This window comes from Natrix helvetica (genome assembly GCF_964273705.1).
Source record: "Natrix helvetica genome assembly, chromosome: 2".
Lineage (NCBI taxonomy): Eukaryota > Metazoa > Chordata > Lepidosauria > Squamata > Natricidae > Natrix > Natrix helvetica.
The window spans coordinates 259976510-259996625 of record NC_138552.1 but is presented as its reverse complement, the minus strand read 5'-3'; the positions used below and the strand labels follow the sequence as shown (position 1 = coordinate 259996625).

General features: G+C 34.7%; 1 protein-coding gene and 1 long non-coding RNA gene across 5 annotated transcripts in view; one reads left to right on the top strand and one right to left on the bottom strand.

Moving 5' to 3' along the window:
- LOC309387025 overlaps window positions 1–20116 on the top strand; it is a 317032-nt gene that overhangs the window by 89021 nt on the left and 207895 nt on the right. The window lies entirely within an intron of this gene.
- EML6 (EMAP like 6) overlaps window positions 1–20116 on the bottom strand; it is a 118298-nt gene that overhangs the window by 31782 nt on the left and 66400 nt on the right. For all 4 annotated transcript variants that reach the window (XM_081943077.1, XM_081943079.1, XM_081943078.1 and 1 more), the window contains 11 exons: window positions 19319–19419; window positions 17196–17398; window positions 16476–16587; window positions 11621–11748; window positions 10920–11061; window positions 8796–8948; window positions 7294–7425; window positions 6026–6114; window positions 4841–5017; window positions 3716–3917; window positions 2595–2721 (listed from right to left, as the gene is read on the bottom strand). In XM_081943077.1, coding sequence (XP_081799203.1) covers window positions 2595–2721; window positions 3716–3917; window positions 4841–5017; window positions 6026–6114; window positions 7294–7425; window positions 8796–8948; window positions 10920–11061; window positions 11621–11748; window positions 16476–16587; window positions 17196–17398; window positions 19319–19419 — 1566 coding nt within the window. The remainder of the gene's footprint in view (window positions 1–2594; window positions 2722–3715; window positions 3918–4840; window positions 5018–6025; window positions 6115–7293; window positions 7426–8795; window positions 8949–10919; window positions 11062–11620; window positions 11749–16475; window positions 16588–17195; window positions 17399–19318; window positions 19420–20116) is intronic.

Sequence of the window (20116 nt, the reverse complement as noted above, 5' to 3'; positions counted from 1 at the left end):
TCTGGATGGCTTTGGACTATTCCCTTTTTCAGCCCACGCACTTAACAAAATTGTTGTGGGGAAAATGGGAGATGAGAGTATGCTACCTTGAGTTGACTAAAAGTAAGATGGGATAAAGTTCTAATAATAAATAAATGTTCGTATGTTGTTTCATACTTTTTCCTTTTGTTCTTTAAAATTTTCACCTATCTTTTGTTGAGGATCTCTTCAACTCCACCCCAAGATGATTTTCTATCTGTTCCTTTTCCTCCCAACCCATTTACTTTTCTTTCATATGTTTCTTTTTAAATTTGATCTCTATTCATTCTCCTTATCTGACAAACCACAAGTCAATATACTTATTTTGTACCAGACACTCAATTTTGTATTCAAGCCACCTTCATTCCACTCCCATTCTTCATTGCTCCTTGATATACCACACACAGAGAACATAGAATCACAGGGCTGGAAAACACCTGAGATTCAATCTCCTGCTCAAGGCAGAACACCTTATACCATTTTGATCAAATGGTTCTCCAAGCCTATTTTTGAAAACTTCCAGTAATGGAGCACCTACAACTCTGAATAGCAAGCTATTCCATAGATTAATTGTTCTGTCAAATACTTCTCTTTCTAGGTTGGATCTCTCTTTAACAAGCTTCAACCCATTACTTCTTGCCCTGCCCTCTGGTATTTTGGAGAATAAGTCAATCCCCTCTTTTTAAATTATCAGTTTCTAGTGTATTTATGTTTCTCCTAAGATATGCAATTTTCACTAAATTTCCACTTAACAAAGTGGGCACTTTCCCCATACATAACCATTTCCAGTTTTTTCAGCAAACACCCATTCTTTGTAAAAGACCACATTCTCTTTTTGTGAAGTATTTGCATATCTTAAATTTTCTCCATCCATTTACCCATGTTTAAGAAACTATCTACCAAAGTAAATAAATTCACATACTTGCTCTGTTTTTTCACCATTTATGCATGACTTGCAATTGTTCATTGCATTTTCATTGTCAAGCACAACTACCTTGATTTTTGATGCAATAATGTTTTGATCTGTACTCCTCATTGCATAATACAATCTGACATTCACTGCAAATGAACCAGGATCTCAACCAATAAATGGCATTGTCTACATAGCAAAGGACATCCATTTTAATAATTCCAAACAATATATGTGTAACATTATCACAAGAATTCCTTATACATTTGTCTATGAAAAAAATTAAATAAGTAAGGGGACACATATAAGCAATCCTCATTTAGCTACCATAAGTAGGACTGGCAACTTAGTTATTAAGTAAAGCAATTGCTAAATGAAACTGCAACTTTGCTTACAATCTTACTTCAACTTTCATTTGCTTTAAAGACCTAGGAAAATTGTAAATGCAAGGATTGGTTGTAAAATTATTTTTTCAATATCATAACTGCGAGCAGTTTCTAAACAAGGTAGTTGATAAACAAGGACTGTATTTCTTTGTCCTCGCTCCTATTCAATATTCAATCATCTGTGAAACAATTAGTCTCAGTGGCTTCACTTCAATCATGTATTTATTTCATTCAACAACAATAAACTCCATATGCACATAAAATGTTCCATAGTCCAACATATTTCCTTTATCATATATATGCTTTAAAGCAAAAAATAAATATAAAATAAACTTTTTCCACACATTAATCACATATTATACATTCCCTATGATTAATTGAAAAAAACTTGCATTTTGCCTGGTTAAAACAATGCTGTATTTTCCAAATTGTACTCATTATTGACTGTTCTATCATTTCAATCAGAACAAGGAGGATTCCAGAAAGCACAAGGAAACAGAACCTATGCTAAAGTTTTGTAGAATTGTTAAAAGAATACATGAGAATAAATTCTGACAATTCTACAAAGCTGTAACCCTCATGAGCTGAGGAAAAGATCTACAATATAGCATTAAAGGTTAAAAACAAGTATAAGTGTAAACTTAACATTAGAAAGCCAACCATGTAGAGAAGATTTTTTAAAAAATTAGCATTTGTTATATTAGTACTCCTAAGGTTATCACCAGAAGCTATTTTCTTTCACATAAATATTAATAATATTGCCTAACAATATTGAAGTAAAGTAAGACTATAGATGTAAAGTTAGGTAAATTATCCCGAAAGACAACTGACTTCAAGCAAACAGATCAGCAACCTATTTCAGAGTCAATTAAGTATAAAATATATGCATAAAGACATTTTGAAAACAATTTAGCACTCTGAACATACTATCTTGAAATACTTGAAATCTTGAAAAGGAAATGAACTATGATTCAGAGTATTGTGGAAGCATTAGTACAGGTTTTCTGAAAACTATTCAGTGGTGTATTGATTAAGGTGTCAAGATAGAAACTGGGAGACTGTGAATTCTAGATCTGCCTCAGGCATGCTGGATAACCTTGGGTCACTCACACATACTCAGTTCTAGGAAGCAGGCATTGGCAAATTACTCGTGAAATCTTGCCAAGAAGATTATAGGGGCTAGTCCAGGCATTTGCTCAACACTGACTCGAAGTATGTATCTTTTCCCCAAATGCACTTGTTAACTCGTTTTACCCAAGGAGGCATTCCCCACAACATACCTTTCTTCTACTGAAACTTCCTTTAATTGTTGGTGTGGCTTTGTGCCTTCCATCTCTCGGATGCTCACTGCATAGATCTTTGTAGTATAATCAATTGCTTTTTCACGTGCAACATCACTGTCATAACCTTGGATACATGTGAAATAGATAATAATACTTGTTTAAGAACTTCCAATTTTTCAATGTGGGAAATATATTTGAACCAATTAAATACAGATTATGGTATCCAGAGCCAGTGTTTTTACTGCTTTAAAATATTACGTTTGCAGGAAAAATGATTTCTTAAAAAAATCTTGTGTCATAGATTTATTTTGTGTAGATTATCTATACAGTAAAAGTTAGTTTTGTATATATATCTTTTTTTCCTTAATTTGCAATTAGTTTCCATGATCTTATTTGCTTTTAAGATAAGATTCTTTTATTTTACATTTCCAACATCAAGTAATACGTAAATGTTTGTAAAGAAATCAGAAAATTCATTACTTATGTGAGGCAACTGAAAAAATTATTTAAATGTTTTGAAATAACCTGGCATATTCCTAAATATGGAGAAATTTGGAGGAAAATGATATGTTCCTTATAATAAGATCTTCTTCTGTATTCTCCTTTGCCAACTGTGTGGTGCTGAGAACCAGAACCTCAGTTATGTTTCTTTGTACTTTGCCAGCTCTCTCGATGTCACTCATTTAAAAACATGCATTTCATAAAGCAAATTCAATATGAAGCTGGCATATGTCAAAACATTGGCCTATAACATAATATTTATTTGTGGGGGTATCTTTGGGCTGCATTAAGCTATCCCTAAAATAGTAGAAGAGCATGCTAATCCACCTACAAGTAAAACAATGTTTTAAAATGCCATACACATGATGTTTTTGGCAGCCATTTGTAAGTAGGGCTGTATCTACTACTAATCTATTACTGTTAAATGTTTGCAGACAAGTATACTGTTTTATAGTCCTCATTTGAGAAAACATTAGAAAAATAGGATTCTTTCGTATATTGTATGAATCAGTTCAAATAGTACTAATATAATTTTGCCTAAGGTACAAAAATGCCCTAGTTAGTCAACAAGCCTCCTGTATAGAATGATTTTTATAGACAAAAGCAAGGGCCTTTACCTCCATCTTCTTCTGCATCAGTATCTGATTCCTCACTGTCAACTAACTTGCTTTCCTGGGTTCCAACAAATTCTCGAGTCCAGATCATCAGGGCAGTGTCAGCACCACCCACTGTCAACAGCACAGAATCATTATGTAACCACCGGACATTGGTGACATGGGAACTATGACCCACATACTTCTTAAACTTGGCATGCTGACCCTGTAACACAGGCAAATCATATGGTCAGTGGTCTCTTTTTCCTGATATGGACCATGCATTCTGCTTCTACAAAAATTCAGAGGCTGCCGAAATTCAAGTATGTATGAAGCTGAAATCCTTCCAGAGAAGTCTTCTCAGCAGGCAGCACCAGCTTGCAGCCAATCCTGCTGGCTTCCCTACTGACTTTCTTTCAGGAAAAGGTGGCAAGGAATATTGCAAATGTGATCACACGATCATAATGCACTTGTGTGCTCAGGTTGCTGAGCCTCCAGATTGTAATCACATGTCCACAGGATGGTGGTGGTGTGAAGTTTTGTGACTGTCAGCATGCTTTACAGGCCATTGAACACTCTTTTTAAAGCTGTCAGTAATCTGAGCCATTATTAAGCAAATGGTTGTAAACGGATTACTATATATAATTCCGGCAAAAATCCAAATCAGTTATTTGCCTTCTTTTTAGTCTCAGCCATCCACACCAGAGTTGGCATCAAACCAAATAAATAAATATAGCCCAAACTGATTTTTTGATACTCATGGAGATCCTCTCATACGTTTTTGACTACCAAACAAACCCTTCAACCAACTTTTACTGAAAACGTATTACCAGAATGTTTCTGGCCATTAAACTGCCTTTTCTTAAATTTTGTCTTGAAGTACATGTACACTGTGAGCTTAAATGACTCCAGAGGATAATAGAGGACAAGAAAGCCTGGAGGAATGTTGTCCATGGGGTCCAATGGGTCGGACACGACTTCACAACTAACAACAACAAGAAGTACACTGGTAGTTCTTCCTTACAGATACTTTAGATAGAAGCCATCAAGATTAATTGATCAATCTCCAAATGTATAAAAATCCTATTTTCTATTTTCCTTGCTGTACATAATTCTTCCATTAACACTTTTGAAAAATATTTCAATTACCTTTACTGGATATCTGAAGAGTTTTACGAACCCAAAGTCATCCCCTGTAGCTAAGAGAGTGCTATCTTTAGTAAGGGAAGCTGCATTGATAACAGTGACATCACTATGCATTGGCCAAATTCCTTCACAAGTAGGACCAAGAACACATGTCCAGGTATCCCATTCAATCTTTTCAATCTGGAATCAAATATTTTAAAACCCCAACATTATAAATTGTAAGCACATTTTTATGGAATTATTTTTTTCAATATCTTGTCAACTGCACAAACAACTGATCTCCAGTTAACAGAGAATGGTCCAATATGATTTTTTAGATTCCCTGCTGCATAATATGCTTGCCCACATATCTTGATAGTACATCAAATGCTTGTCTCCATGTGCTAAGGAAATATTTATATTTTTTTTCCACAAGTTAGACAAGAAGAAAAAAAGGGTAGCAAAAGGATGCCTGCAAATATCCCTTGCACTTGCCTGATTCTCTTTATTACCTGAGTTTTAAAAAATAATTGGTACAGTAAAATCAAGTGTTGAATTTCAGTATAATTTCTTTTTATAATAATGCCTTTGGATTTCACATGCATTTTAGAAAATAGAAATGATGAATATTACCCAATATTTAATCTGGAAGAGTGTCTAGATTCCAGTGTGTGTGTGTGTGTGTGTGTGTGTGTGTGTGTGTGTGAGAGAGAGAGAGAGAGAGAGAGAGAGAGAGAGAGAGAGAGAGAGAGAGAGAGAGAGAGACAGACAGTCTTACCAGTTCTCTTTGTAGTAATAAGTGTTTTGTGATTGATCCCACTCAACATGTCATTTTTGTGAATTGACCCCCTATCTACGGTAGCCATTTAGTGAGAATTCCTATAGCATGCTTTCAATATTCAAATGCAGTTACCATTCTAAAATACTACCTGTGCCTTGAATGATAATTACAAATTACTGCAATTACGTTTAGCAGGAAGAAAGTTATATTGATATAAAATGAATGTGCTATGGTTAAAAAATGAAAAGTTCTTTAGCCCATCTCTACAAAATCTCTACAGTATTTATGTACATATCTTGAGTTACTGCATGAAACAGAGCCTTTAGAAAGTATACCAAGGAGAAAACAAGTTGCGCGTTGGACCACTCTTTTTCTAACAGATAGTAGTGAAATAACATATAAAATAAATGCATTTCATTTTTCCTTACCTCTGTGGCTCTTATTATATGCCTCTTTCCTCTTGGAGCTTCAAAGAAGATTTGTTCTTTGGCACCAGAATTGACTTGTAGTAGCTTCCCTTGAACACAAAGAAGTTTACAGAAATCAGACTCAACAGTTTTTCTGACACAGAAGGTGAACATTTACTTACTTTTGGCTACAAGCTATCTACTGAAGGCTTATAAAGGCTGTCAGAAAGAGAGGACAATGGTAAGACCAAATTTTGAGAACAATGGACAATGCTCCTTGCTTCATTCTACATTTTAAAGGAAAACTGGAGGGAGTGAGAATAGGAGTGCTGCAAATTTATAGCAGAAGATACATGCTTATAATGCCTGCCTACCTACCTACCCCTAGGTAGGTAGGTTAGGTAGGCTATCCCTAGTACCGCATAACAGAGTGAGCTCCCGTTACTTGTCCCAGCTTCTGCCAACCTAGCAGTTCAAAAGCACATAAAAATGCAAGTAGAAAAATAGGGACCACTTTGGTGGGAAGGTAACAGCATTCCGTGCAACTTCAGAGTTTAGTCATGCCGGCCACATGACCACGAAGACTTCTTTCGGCAGCGCTGGCTCTTTGGTTTAGAAACGGAGATGAGCACTGCTCCTAGAGTCGGGAACGACTAGCACATATGTGCAAGGGGAACTTTTACCTTTACCTTACCTACCTACCCATCTACCTACCTATTTATTATTTGATTTCTATAATCTTCCATCTCAGCAAACGACTCTGATAATTGCTGTCCTGTTGAGCCCTAAAGAATCTGCTCTCCATATTTCACAGCAATTTTGAATTTTCAAGATTTTCCTTATTAACAGAGATAAAATAATTGCTCACATGCCATATAGTTGGAAAACCAGCTTTTTTTTAAAAAAGAGACAAATTATAAGCCTAATAAACACGGGGTATTCAAAAGTTGATTAATACAGTATTAACTGCCAAAGCCAAGCCAATTTCATACTTTTGGGAAATAATCTTTATCTTGTATTATTTTAATATATATTCATCCATTTTTTAATTAATTGTAGCCTTTTTTTAGAACAGACAATCCACAGAACTCTATCCTGATTACGATAAGCTGAAATATAGATGAGCAATTTTATAGTTTTAGACTTTAAAACTTTCATAGAACTACACTTTTCTATTTTTCATCACAAATTAAGGAAAATACATAAACTTCTACAATGTTTTTAAGCCTTATAAGAGCTCTTCAAAGAGACCTGTGATAAATAAAAGGTTTTCTTTTGCTGTGTTTTACCTCTTGAATCCCAATCTATGTGTGTGATATAGCTAGATGCTCCTTTGCAGATTCCAACTCTTTTGCTGGTAAGTACATTGTAAATATCTACAAAGTTATCATGGGAAGCCACCGCCAGGTATTTTCCTGAATCTGAAAAATATATTTAAATAAATCCAGATATTTGCGAAGAATGCATTAAAACATCGCTATGGAATTGAGACCAGTTATTATGGAAAAAGCAGCAAGCAGATGGAGAGACTCCAATAGATTAGTTTAGTACCACTGAAATGGTAGAATCAGGGACAACCACATCTCTTGCTCTAGAGACTAAATTATAAGGTTCTTTGCTACTATTATGCCTTCCTTATAACATTATAACAGCTTGTAGTTTATATAGTAAAGGAACCAATGATATTTTTTTACTCTTCAAATTTTATTATAACTCTCAGTTTCCTTCAGGTCTGCCAATACTTATATGATATGGACATTCATCTCATGTGCCATAACTCTGGGCTGTTCAGAGCAGTGCTGATGAGAGCCTACAACAAAGTAATAAAAACCAACATCCAAAACAAACTACTTCTGCCCCAAAACAACCCTTCCTGATACATTAAAAAAATCACAATCACTGGGCTGCAACCTCACCCCATCCCAAACCCTGGGGTAGAGCCAGCTTTCTAAGGCCTTTTGGAAAGTTAAGATTGGGGGCCTGCCAGATTTCAAGTGGACGGTCTTTATGGATAGGGGCTGATGCAGAATAAAGGAAATAATTCTTTTTTCTATGTGCGATGATGTTACGATATAAATGTTGTGATAAAAATCAATGATGTTGTAGAAAGAACCTCAAGAAGAATGAATATGCTATTGGTGTGTAGAAAGTGGGCTTTGTGCATAGTGCTGAATTACAATACCCAGTATCCTTCAGCCTTAGGTCTGTTGGAGCGACAAAAGATGATGTTTAACAACATTTGGAAGTCTATAAATTGCCTGAAAAGAGTTTAAGAAATAGAAACAACTGCAGCAAGTCTTGTTTTTTCTTTTTCTCACTTGAAAGCTCATTTTATTTTATTTTTTCAAAAAAACCCAGTATTTTTAGGCCTATGGGTGATGCAAGGGGCATACCTGATACTTTTTAAATGTTCATGTCAAGGTGACCAGTTTTAAGTATACAATGAATGCAGGGTTTTAACGTACCTGTTTTGCCACGCTATTGTGAAAGTTTGCTACATTACACTGCTACTAAATTTTGGTACTAATCTATGGATACTTTCTGACTATAAAATAGGAGTTGATTGTCCTCATGCTAATGGACTAAGAGATGGATGTTTAAGCTTGCTTAGTTTCTCCATATCATGAAATAATGTCTTATCATAGGTTGACATATCTTTTAAAAAGCAAATTTAACCTCACATAAAAACATATATAGTATATATGGTATATTAATGTTTATAAATATTCCCTGCCTCTCCAACATTTTCTTTTAAAGGATTTTAAAATAATAATAAAAAGTTCACTTTGACCTCGAGAAAATTTGATGTCAGAGATCATTTCTTTTCTGTGATGGAAAGAAAGCATATCTTCCAAAGTATCAGCATTCACAACCAGAAAGCTTCCATCATTCAATCCAACTGCCAAGGCTTTCCCATCAGGGGAGAAGGCACAGCATCGTCCACCTAAAAAAATTCAGAGAAAGTATGTGCCTAAACCTTAGAGACCAGGGAATGAAATGTTGGGGCAACAAATAACTCTTCAATCACACAATCACACAAATGGAAGTAGTGATGGGCTCAGAGCCAAGTTTTTTAAAAATATAATTGTTATTAAGAATTTTAATTACAATAGTAAAAGCTAATACAAACTAAATTAGAGAAAGAGAAAAAAATAAAAAGATTAAAAAGTGAAAGAGAAAAAAGAAAAACAAAGAAAGAATAACATTTTAAAAAATGATTTCCAAAGTTCGTATAAAAAATAATAATAACTTTTCACCTCCTGTAAAGTTAAACAGATATCTCTTCATCCCATATCCCATTTCTTACTCATAAGCAAACCCATAAAACATCAACTTTTCAATCCTGGTGTCAATTTGTTCCAGGAGGCGCAATGAGTATAAAAAAATGATGTGTTTCAAACAATTTCTTTTCCATAAGGAATAATGTAGTGAGTCACAAGGCCACCAACAAACCAATAGATTGTGCATTGAGTACCAAACAAACAATGAGTACCGGAACAAATTTTTTATGTCAAAATGTGTTGAGAACCAAATTCAATGAGTTTCAAAGCAGTTGAGTTACATTGTATCCCCTTAGTATCTAGTAATTATACTGAAAACAGAACAAAATAGAATAACAGACTTGGAAGGGACCTTGGAGGTCTTCTAGTCCAATCCTCTGCTTAGGCAGGAAACCCTACAACACTTCAGACAAATGGTTATCCAATATCTTCTTAAAAACTTCCTGTGTTGGAGCATTCAGAACTTCTGGAGACAAGTTGTTCCACTGATTAATTGTTCTAACTGTCAGGAAATTTCTCCTTACTTCTAGGTTGCTTCTCTCCTTTATTAGTTTCCACCCATTGCTTCTTGTCCTGCCCTCAGGTGCTTTGGAGAATAGTTTGATTCCCTCTTCTTTGTGGCAACCCCTGAGATATTGGAATACTGCTATCTTGTCACCCCCATCCTTATTTTCATTAAACTCGACATACCTAGTTCCTGCAGCTGTTCTTCATATGTTTTAGCCTCCAATCATCTTTGTTGCTCTTCTCTGCAGTCTTTCTAGCATCTCCACATCTTTTTTACATCATGATGACCAACACTGAATGCAGTATTCCAAGTGTGGCCTTACCAAGGCATTATAAAGTGGTATTAACATTTTATGTGATCTTGTTCCATCCCTCTGTTTATGCAGTCTAGAACTGTGTTAGGTTTTTTGGCAGCTACTGCACATTGCTGGCTCATATTTAAATGATTGTCAACTAGGACTAGGATCAAATTAGGACACTCTTTGAAGATCAAACAGTGCTCACAAAGTAATATTCTAGTTTTCTGATTATCTCCCTTAATTTGGGCAGTCTCCCTTAATTTGGATTAAGATAGTCTTCCTTAATTTGGATTAAGATAGTCTCCCTTAATTTGGATAGTCAAGACAAACATTTGATAAGGAAAAATAGTAACTGGTGATATAATTCAGACTTTTTAAATCTGTTGGTTTGAAATATTGCAAATATTACAATTCCTATCTTTACAATCATAAGCAATGGTAATTCATGCTGAGTATGATAGGAGTTGCACTTGAATACAATGTTCAATGAGTAATTAACAGATGTGTGATAGGAACATGTCTCCATCTTCACATTTTGAAGGAGATGTTTAATAATTGGATTTATTACTGGTTTCAAGTGAAATCTTTCTTTTTGTGATTCATACAAATTCCGGAAGTTTGTACAAATTTGAACTTATAAGCCACATATAACTTTTCAAGCATGTACAGGAATACAAATCTTTACAATAAAATCAGGTGGTCAGCTAAATTTCTGGTGGACAACTAAAAATGCAAATAGTTATATTTGGCGTAACTGATCAAAGATTATGTATACTTGATATAAAAAATCCTTCATAAACAGGATACTAAACTACATAAGATTGTTACCTTTTTTAAGTTTCCGCACTGCCAGCATACGATGTTGGGAGGAAAGCTCCCAGATCCTTAGAGTTTTATCATCACTCACTGTTGCACAGATAGGCAAGAGGGGATGTGCTGCTAGACCCCAGACTTCTCCTTCCATATGGCCCTATTTAGAAATAGGGAAAATATTCCTTTAAAAAGCAGATACTGTGCAACTGTTTCTAATTCCAAGCTAAGACTGATTTCTAAACAGCATTTTGTTACTTTTTAAAAATCCATAAACCTACTGTGTGGTATCCACTGCTCCTATATATTTTTTTATCTGTGTTTGTACGTTCTTTAAAGGCCTCGTTAATCATACACCTATTTTCTATATTTTTGTACTGGTTCTGGTTTTCCTCTGCATTCCTGACACAGCAATTAATTAGGCTGTCAGACAAGGACCCTTTTTAAACTAGTTGCATCTTATAGTGAGTATTCCTTGAGAAGCATAAACCTGATGGACTTCATAACTTAAAAGTTTGGAAATCTATTTGTCAATATATGTAAACAACATCCAATCCAATAACATCCTGAATAGCTTCTTTATTAAATTAACTAAATTGCAAAAAAGGACAGAGAGCTACAGGAAATAAAATAGGAAATGAATTAAATTAAGAGCATATATAGAAATGCTGGTTATGCTCTTTGATATAGCTCTTGGTACATAAAATAAGCAATTATACCTGCACAAGTAGAGTCATGGGACCAGTTTTATCAATTTCAAGAATCTCTCCATTTTTTGTTCCCACCAATATATGCCCATGTCCTAAAGTGATGGCACGGATTGATGGATTATCTTCCAGCAGCAACCCTGAAAGAAAGAAAAATAAATAAACCTAATTTCATTTAATTTTCTTAATTTTAATAGAGCTTCTCATTTTCTAGATTTAGATTATCTCTTGTTAAACATTTTTAAAGCAATTCATATAATAACACAAGACCCGGGGGCCACATATAGATATGATTACTGTGTATTGTATGTATTGAGGAATGTCTTCTGAATGTTCCGAAACTTCAGATAGCACAAAATATGGTAGCTGGCCTATTTATTAGGAAATGGCATTGTGATCGTATTACGTTAGCATTATTTCTTACTGACTCTACTTGGTTCCAGGCTTAGTTCTAAGTCATGTACCAATTTGTAAAACTTTTCATGGTTTGAATCTGAAGAACCTGAAGGAATACACTTCATACATTTCCACTTGAACCCTATGGTCATTTTGGGAACTCTGTTCCAGATAGCACAAAAAATACTTGCAGGACCACTTCTCTCTGAGGGTATCTGCTTGCTACACCACATCCAAGGGTGTATGTGCTCCAGGTTCCTTTCCTTAAATGTTGCTATTTAGCAAGACTGAAGTAGTGTGCCTTTTCGGTAGTGGCCTCTGCCCTTTGGAACAGCCTTCATCCTGAGATCTGGCAAGCCCCTAACTTGCTAATCTTCTGAAAAGTCTTGAAGACTTGACTTTTCCCACAAACATTGGGGTAGTTTGTGGTTGGAGTTCGGAAAAGTGGCTTGTTTGATGCAAGGGATATCTTGCTTTTTTTTGGGGGGGGGGGTGTCGGACAACCAGGATTTTTTATGCTGGTTTCCATGTTTTTTATTGTTTCTATTAGCGATATACATAAAATAAATCCATACACTTTAAAAACAATTATTGTATTTAAAAACAATTATTGTATTTAGAGTCCAGGTTTTCTTAGCTCCGGGAAAGAAAGTAGGCCTTCCCTTATTTTATACAATAACTTATGGATTTAAGTTGACTTGAAAGATATTGCCAGACTCAAAGCCATCACATAGCACCATGGTCAAATGGGAATGGTGTTTCTGTCTGTTTCAAGAGTTCGTTCAATGTAGAATTACACGTCTTATTTTTTCCAGGCATATTAATGTCTAAAATTTAAGTTTGAGCATAAATTATTAGTAATATATTAAACTGAAGGCCTTAATATATAATGCAGCAATGAATTCCCATCTGATAGCATGAATTTTTTTGACTGTATTGCTGCAATTTTTCACTACAAGTTATCCCCATGAAACTTTACATAAAATGAATAATATATTGCATACTTACATAAATACTCATTATGCTATTGCCTTTCACGATAAGCATCAATATGAAAAGGGCGGAAAAAGGGTAAGAAATAGTAAGCTACAATATTAAAGGCATAAGAAAGAAAAGAGAAAAGGAAATATGGCTAAATCTAATTTATACCAATATCATTCACTGTATTTCCTCATATGTTTCTAACATGCAAATTATAATTGTTTCTACAATGTTCAGATACTGGTTTGAATACTGATTCCCCCCAATCTTTCAACACTTTTTTTGGGGGGGGATCTCCTTAACTCCATCCATCTCCATGAGTTTTTGGTCCTTCTCTTTCTATTCATTTTTCATATATTTGTTTTGCTATAAACAGGACAAATATACTAGTCACCACTATATTACAGAATGTTCATATCCCAAAACAATTTATATTTCAAGAAAGTGTGCTAATCTCTAATCAAATAATTTAAAAAATGGTATGTTAGTCTATTGCCTTAGTCGAAAAATTAACATATAAACCAAAATCAACCGAAGAAAATAAATGAGAAAATGATTGTGTATGACATGATTTTATAAATTTTCATCCAGTTTTCCTGCTCTTCTTTTGCATTCAGATAATCAATTTCCTGAGGGAAATTGATTATCTGGACCCTTTTCAGTCAGGTTTCAGGCCTGAATACAGAACCAAAGTTGCATTGGTTACACTTGTAGATATGGCAGGAATAGGATGGAAGTGGTGCATCCATCCTTGGTCTTCTTGACCACTCAGCAGATTTAGATACCATTGACCATGGTCTCCTTAGGGATATGGGGGTGGGTGACACAGTTGGTACTGAGTCATCTCTTTTCCCTAATTGGGGTCCTAATTGTTAATAAGGGGTGAGAGTTCCAGCTCACAGCCCCTGCTTTGTGTGGTGCCACAGGACTCAGTGTTCTTTCCTCTCCTTTTTAACATCTACATGTCACTATTGATGAGGTATCACAAGTACGCTTACAATATATAGCTATATACTATATTTCCATCCTGGTTGAAGTGAGTGATACAGTAGATGGAGGCTGTCTGACATGGATAAGGAAGAACAGACTTCAACTGAACCTTGGTAAAATGGAGTGGCTGTGGGTGGACCCCTCTGTATTCAAGAGTTTATCGTCTTTGATTTTGGTTGGGGATACACTACCCCAGACAGACTAAGTGCATTGGGGGTCCTCTTGGACTCATGGCTCCTACTCAAAGAGCAAGGAGCAGCCGTGGCTATGTGAAATGTTACTGTTTGTATCATTAACATCTAAGAAGATGTTGGATAGCTATTTGTCTGAAACGGTATAGGGTTTCCTGCCTAGGCAGGGGGTTGGACTAGAAGACCTCCAAGGTCTCTTCCAACTCTACTATTGTATTGTATTATTATTATATAAATATAATAATATAGAAGGAGAAAAAATGCTTTGAGATTTGAGTCATATTTATTTTTTCAATATCCCCAAACCATCTCAGCATACTTATTTTGTCCTGGTAGTTCACTTTTGTATAAAATTCAGGTTCAATACTCATTCATTCTTCACTCTATCTCTTTTTGTTTCTGCATTTCTTAAATATCCCATTCTGTGTTCAATTTATTTTATGTTGACATATTTAACATTTATTCTTTACATCAAACCACTTTGTACTCACTAACTTTCTGCCAATAGTTATGTTTTAAATTTTCTCAACCATTTCCCCATTTTTAATAAGCCTTTACATTATTAAGTAAATAGTTAAGTACATTAATTCACCTAGTGATTGCAACTTGAAATTGTTTATTCTATTATCTATGTCAGGCAAAAGAACCTTTGTCTTTTGATACTTCAATTTTCAGATCTATATTTCTCATTACATCATCAATCTAACATTTTGAAACATATTTATTTGTTGTTTTATCACCAAAGATAAAATACCAAAAAAAGAAAAATCCATCAATCTAACATTCTTTGCAAATCATGAGAACTATTTAGGTTCTCATCTAACAATATGGAAATCATGTATACAAAAGTCCCTACATATTGATATCTGTAACTAACACACTTCTAAAATCACTACAAACATTCCTTGTACATTTATATGTACAGTAACTAGATTAAACATCATATAAACATGTCTTAGTCCCTATCTGACCCTTTTGCTAAGCATTGCGCTGATTCTCACACACGCTCAATTATATACCACTGGTATACATACAAAATCTTTTTTGTATATATGTAGTTCACCATCTTTTTTGTATATATGTAGTCCACTATGTATGGCCAAATTGAGCTCAAAATTTCTGTTCTTAAGTGAGTTTTGCTCCATTTTACGACCCTTCTTGCCACCATTGTTAAGTGAATCACTGCAGTTGATAAGTTAGTAACCCAGGTGTTAAGTAAGCCTGGCTTCCCCAGTGATTGTGCTTGTCAGGTGGCGGCAAAAGGTGATCATATGATCCTGGGATACTGCAACGATCATATATATGAGCCATTTGCCAATCATCTGAATATTATTCACATGATCATGGGGATTCTATAGAGGTCGTAACTGTGAAAAAATCATATTTTTCAGTGCCATTGTAACTTTGAACGATCATTACATGAACTGTTGTAAGTCGAGAACTACCTGTATTCTCTAATTCAATAAACACATAGTACATTTTCTTTCTCACATTCATATATGGTATATCTTAACACCCTGTTGAGAATCAAAAATTTGGTCATCACACCCCCAAGTTAGCTAAAACTCCATTGCACTTCTCAAATTTTGGTCCTTATAATCTGTTGTATCCTTTCAATCAGACTTTTGCCAAACACTGTTCCAGACAAAAAAGAAGAGATTGTTTCAAGAATAAATGAATTCTTAACAAACATTGATTGAGCAAAAAATGAAAGACCATTGCAAAAAGAAGTAAGTTCAGGTTTTTGTATTTTATAGTGAGAATGAATGAGGACTAAATTGCAAAACAAATATATGATGGTTCAAGAGGAAGAGGAAGGCCAAGAAAGTTGTTGGAAGAAGCTGATGAGGTTCTCATAATGTGTAAAGAAAATAACACATGTATGCAGAGGAAGCAGATATAATTTACAAGAATAGAAAGGTATGGAGAGGTATAATAGTGTTGCTATAAATTAGATTTCATTAGATTTCTTTTCTCTCACTTCCTGCCTTTGAATCCTTGTTACCTCTCACTCTTTATTTTCATGACACTACTTATGTCAAAAAGCTATAGCATAATTTCCATGAACTTCATACCTTTCAGTCTTCGCATAATTAGGTGATTATTCATAATAGCTGTAGCATACATTATTGGTAATCTCTCTCAAACTTAAGCAAATCAACCATCTGCCAGTAATCTCCAGATTCACTTTATAGAACAATGCAGAACTGGTGGCCTTGGAAGATTTTCTAGGATTTTGCAATGTCTCTTCATATGTTTTATTATAAGCAGTCTTTATTCCTGCCTATTGTAACTTAGATTAGTTATACCTTTAGACCCAGGAGAGAGTGCTGCTCTTTTGATGGCATATGTCTTCAAGCACCTCTCAAATGTATCATCCCAAAGTGCCACAACACCATCCTTCCCACCTGTCACAAAGCCCTGTTCAAAAACAGATTTATAGATCTGCTTAATACATTGACAATATAAAGTTAGGTGATAACAAATTAATGTCACTGAATTACAAAATGAAATACATTCATTCATATGCTTCTGCAAATCCTGTCTCCCCAAGCTTGCTGATGTTTCCTTCTTATCTACAAATGATGCTCTTTTGGCTATGGTACTCAATCTGAACATCAAATATTGAAAGAATGATTGCAAAAAAACATAAATACATGTGTCTAGTGGCTACATTAATTAATATTACTATTTTCATGTTCAATGGAGCATTTATTTAGTTCCAAATGCAAAAAGTATCCCATCTATCCTCAAATTGGTTTACTGGAAACAGGGATGAGAAATTTACAGTACTCATCCAGTTCAAATACTATTCTGGGGTATTTAATTTACCCAAACTATGTGTGCACACTTAAGCACTTCAGTTTTGTAGGTAAAAAGATGCTTTAGAACATACAGAATACCTGTTGGCAAATTCTTAAACAAATATTTTGTTTCCCGAGCTAACATTGCAGTGGCTGGAAATAGCTGCACAATCCCATGAAAAGATGCAGCTGATTTACAGAATTGCACGACAAGATAATTTTTACCTTATCTAAAGCATGCATAGCAAATACAGGCCCATCGTGAGCTTTTACTGTCTTAACCAACAAAACATCTTTCCAGATGTAAATATCTCCAGTTGCAGATCCAGAGAAAACGAGATCCTCTATCCGTCCATAGGAAATACTCATCATGGTTTCCTGTTTCCCAATATTTCCAAACATGCCACGTTTTGAGGTAAAACCACCACCTGAATATAGACCAATAAGGGTTATTATAAATAACTGTATATATTTCAATTATCTATTACTAAAAACCAATAGGGGAGGACAAAAGATATGTTGGGGGTGGGGACAAAGAAATAAAATTCTAGCTTTTCTTCAATTGCATATCTTGAAGGAAACAATGTTACAAGTTGGTAGGCAGAATATGAAGGAAACAGCCAAGTAGAATTATACCATCCATTACATATTGGGTAACTTTTTGCTACGGGGGAGGCATTTTTTTAACAATATTTTGGATTTCTGAACTGCAGAAAATATGACAATAAAATGATCACATTTTCAAAATGAAGAATGATTTATGGCTTGGGGTAACTGGATTTTTCCAAAGACAAAACAAAATAAACCTTGTTATAGTTTCCTCATTTTGGAGGAAAAAAAAATCTAATAGTTGCACCACAGGCTGCCAAAATCTGATATCATGATTCCAAGATATTTAGGATCTATATAAAATGGGGCAGGTAGATGCCTAAAGTCCTTTCACCTTGTGCTAATTGCAGGGAGCCAACTTTATTTCATTTATTTGTTTGCTTGTTTATTTATTTATATCCAAATTTTAGGAATTTTACATATAACTCAAGGTGGCAAATATATTCAACACAATTTCTTCCTTCTGATTTTTCCACAATAACCTTGTGAGGTGGGTTGGGCTGACAGAGAGTAACTAGCTCAAAGTCACTAACTGTCCTTCATAGGTAAAGTGGGGCTTGAACTCATGGTCTCCTGCTTTCAAGACTGGTGCCTTGACCACTACACCAAATTGGTTCTCCAATTGTCTGTCTGTCTATCTATCTGTCTGTCTGTCTGTCCATCTATTAATTTAAATTATAAGTAAACTTATTATTATCATCATTATTATTATACTTTATTCATTAAACATGAAACTCAGTCAACTGAACATTCATGAACTGAGTTTCAAGTTTAACGAATAAAGTATTATTATTGTTGTTGTTGTTATTTCTTTTATTCATTAAACATGAAACTGGAAATAATAATAACAACAACAATAATACTTTATTCATTAAACATGAAACTCAGTTAACTGAATATTCAAAAATGCATCACAAATACCATTGACTGGTGCTAATGGTTGATACGGGTTGCTGCCAGCGTTCTAGGTATCAACCAAGTACCTTCTTAAAATATACAATCTTCCGAATAGCGCAGTTTTTTTGCAGTTCCGCTGGTGTTATTTCAGGAAGCTGCAATTTGTTGATGTATCTTATAAAATTCTTGGACATGGCACTAAGTGCCCTGATGACAATGGGTATCACTGTTATATGTTTCATCCATAATCAGGTAGTTTCGATGGCCAGGTTGCAGTATTTTGTCATTTTCCCCCAGTACTTTTTCTTCGACTCTGGCATCTCCTGGTACCGCGATGTCAATAAATTGTATGTTTCGGCCCTCTACAACCGTGATATCTCGCGTGTTGTTGTTGTTGTTGTTGTTGTTGTTGTTGTTGTTGTTGTTGTTATTATTATTATTATTATTATTATTATTATTATTATTAATTAAATTTATTTGCCATCCATCTAATTTCAAAGTAACTCTGGATTGGTTTACTAACCCTAACCCTAAATTTACTATTGGATTGCCAGCATCTACAGTAATTCTCCAATAGGGATAGAACCAAGGGCTACTAAAACTTCCCTTCCTATCCTACAAATTTTTCCATTTCCCCCCTTTTCTATTGTTCCAGAGAGATTCAAGCTCTCACCATAAACCAAGACATCAACAAGACATTTAGCTGTATATAAAATACGTACGTCCTCAAGCAAGATTGGTAACAAACAGAATAATGATAGCAAAATTCTGCTGTGTCTGTAATGGGAAACTAAATTATGTGAATCAACTTTTTGGTGAAGAAATAAGATAGATTCTACTACCTGTTTGTTGCCAAAATTTGATGTGCTTTATTCCAACAGTCACTAGTTTATCAGCATGATGAGGGTTGCACTTTACTACGAAGAGCTTATCTTTGTGACCCCTGCAACACATTAAAAAATAAAGAATAAATGAATAGATTTTTATTCTGACAGTAACATCTTCTTTTTTAAAAGAGGATGCAGCACTTTAACAGTAGTGAACATGTCTTCCAGAGCTATTGCTGGACAAAATAGAGGAGACATTTAGCATCTATTTTCACCTATATATTATTAATTATTTTGATACAGAAGGATTTTAGAACTCCAGATTAAAAGTTATTTTGACTAATTGTGGGGGTTAAAAAGTTCAAATGGTTCTAGCACCATTACAGCTTTTCATAAACAATTCTATTGATTTCTCTTAATACGGTCAATTCAATAAAGGTAGTCCTCAAGTTACAACCACAATCGATCCCAAAATTTATGTTGCTAAGTGAAATATTTGTTAAGTGAGTTTGCCCCATTTTACAACTTTTCTTGCCACCATGGTTAAGTGAATCATTGCATTTGTTAAGTTAGTAACAAGGTTGCAAAGTGAATCCGGATTCCCCATTGACTTTGCTTGTGAGAAGATCGTAAAATCAGATCACGTGACCCCAGGACACTGAAACCATCATAAACATGAACCAGTTGCCAAGCATCTGAATTTTGATCCTGTGACCATGGAGATGCTGCAATGGCCCTAGGTATGAAAAACGGTCATGTCACTTTTTTCAGTGCCATTGTAACTTTGAACAGTCACTAAATGAACTGTTGTAA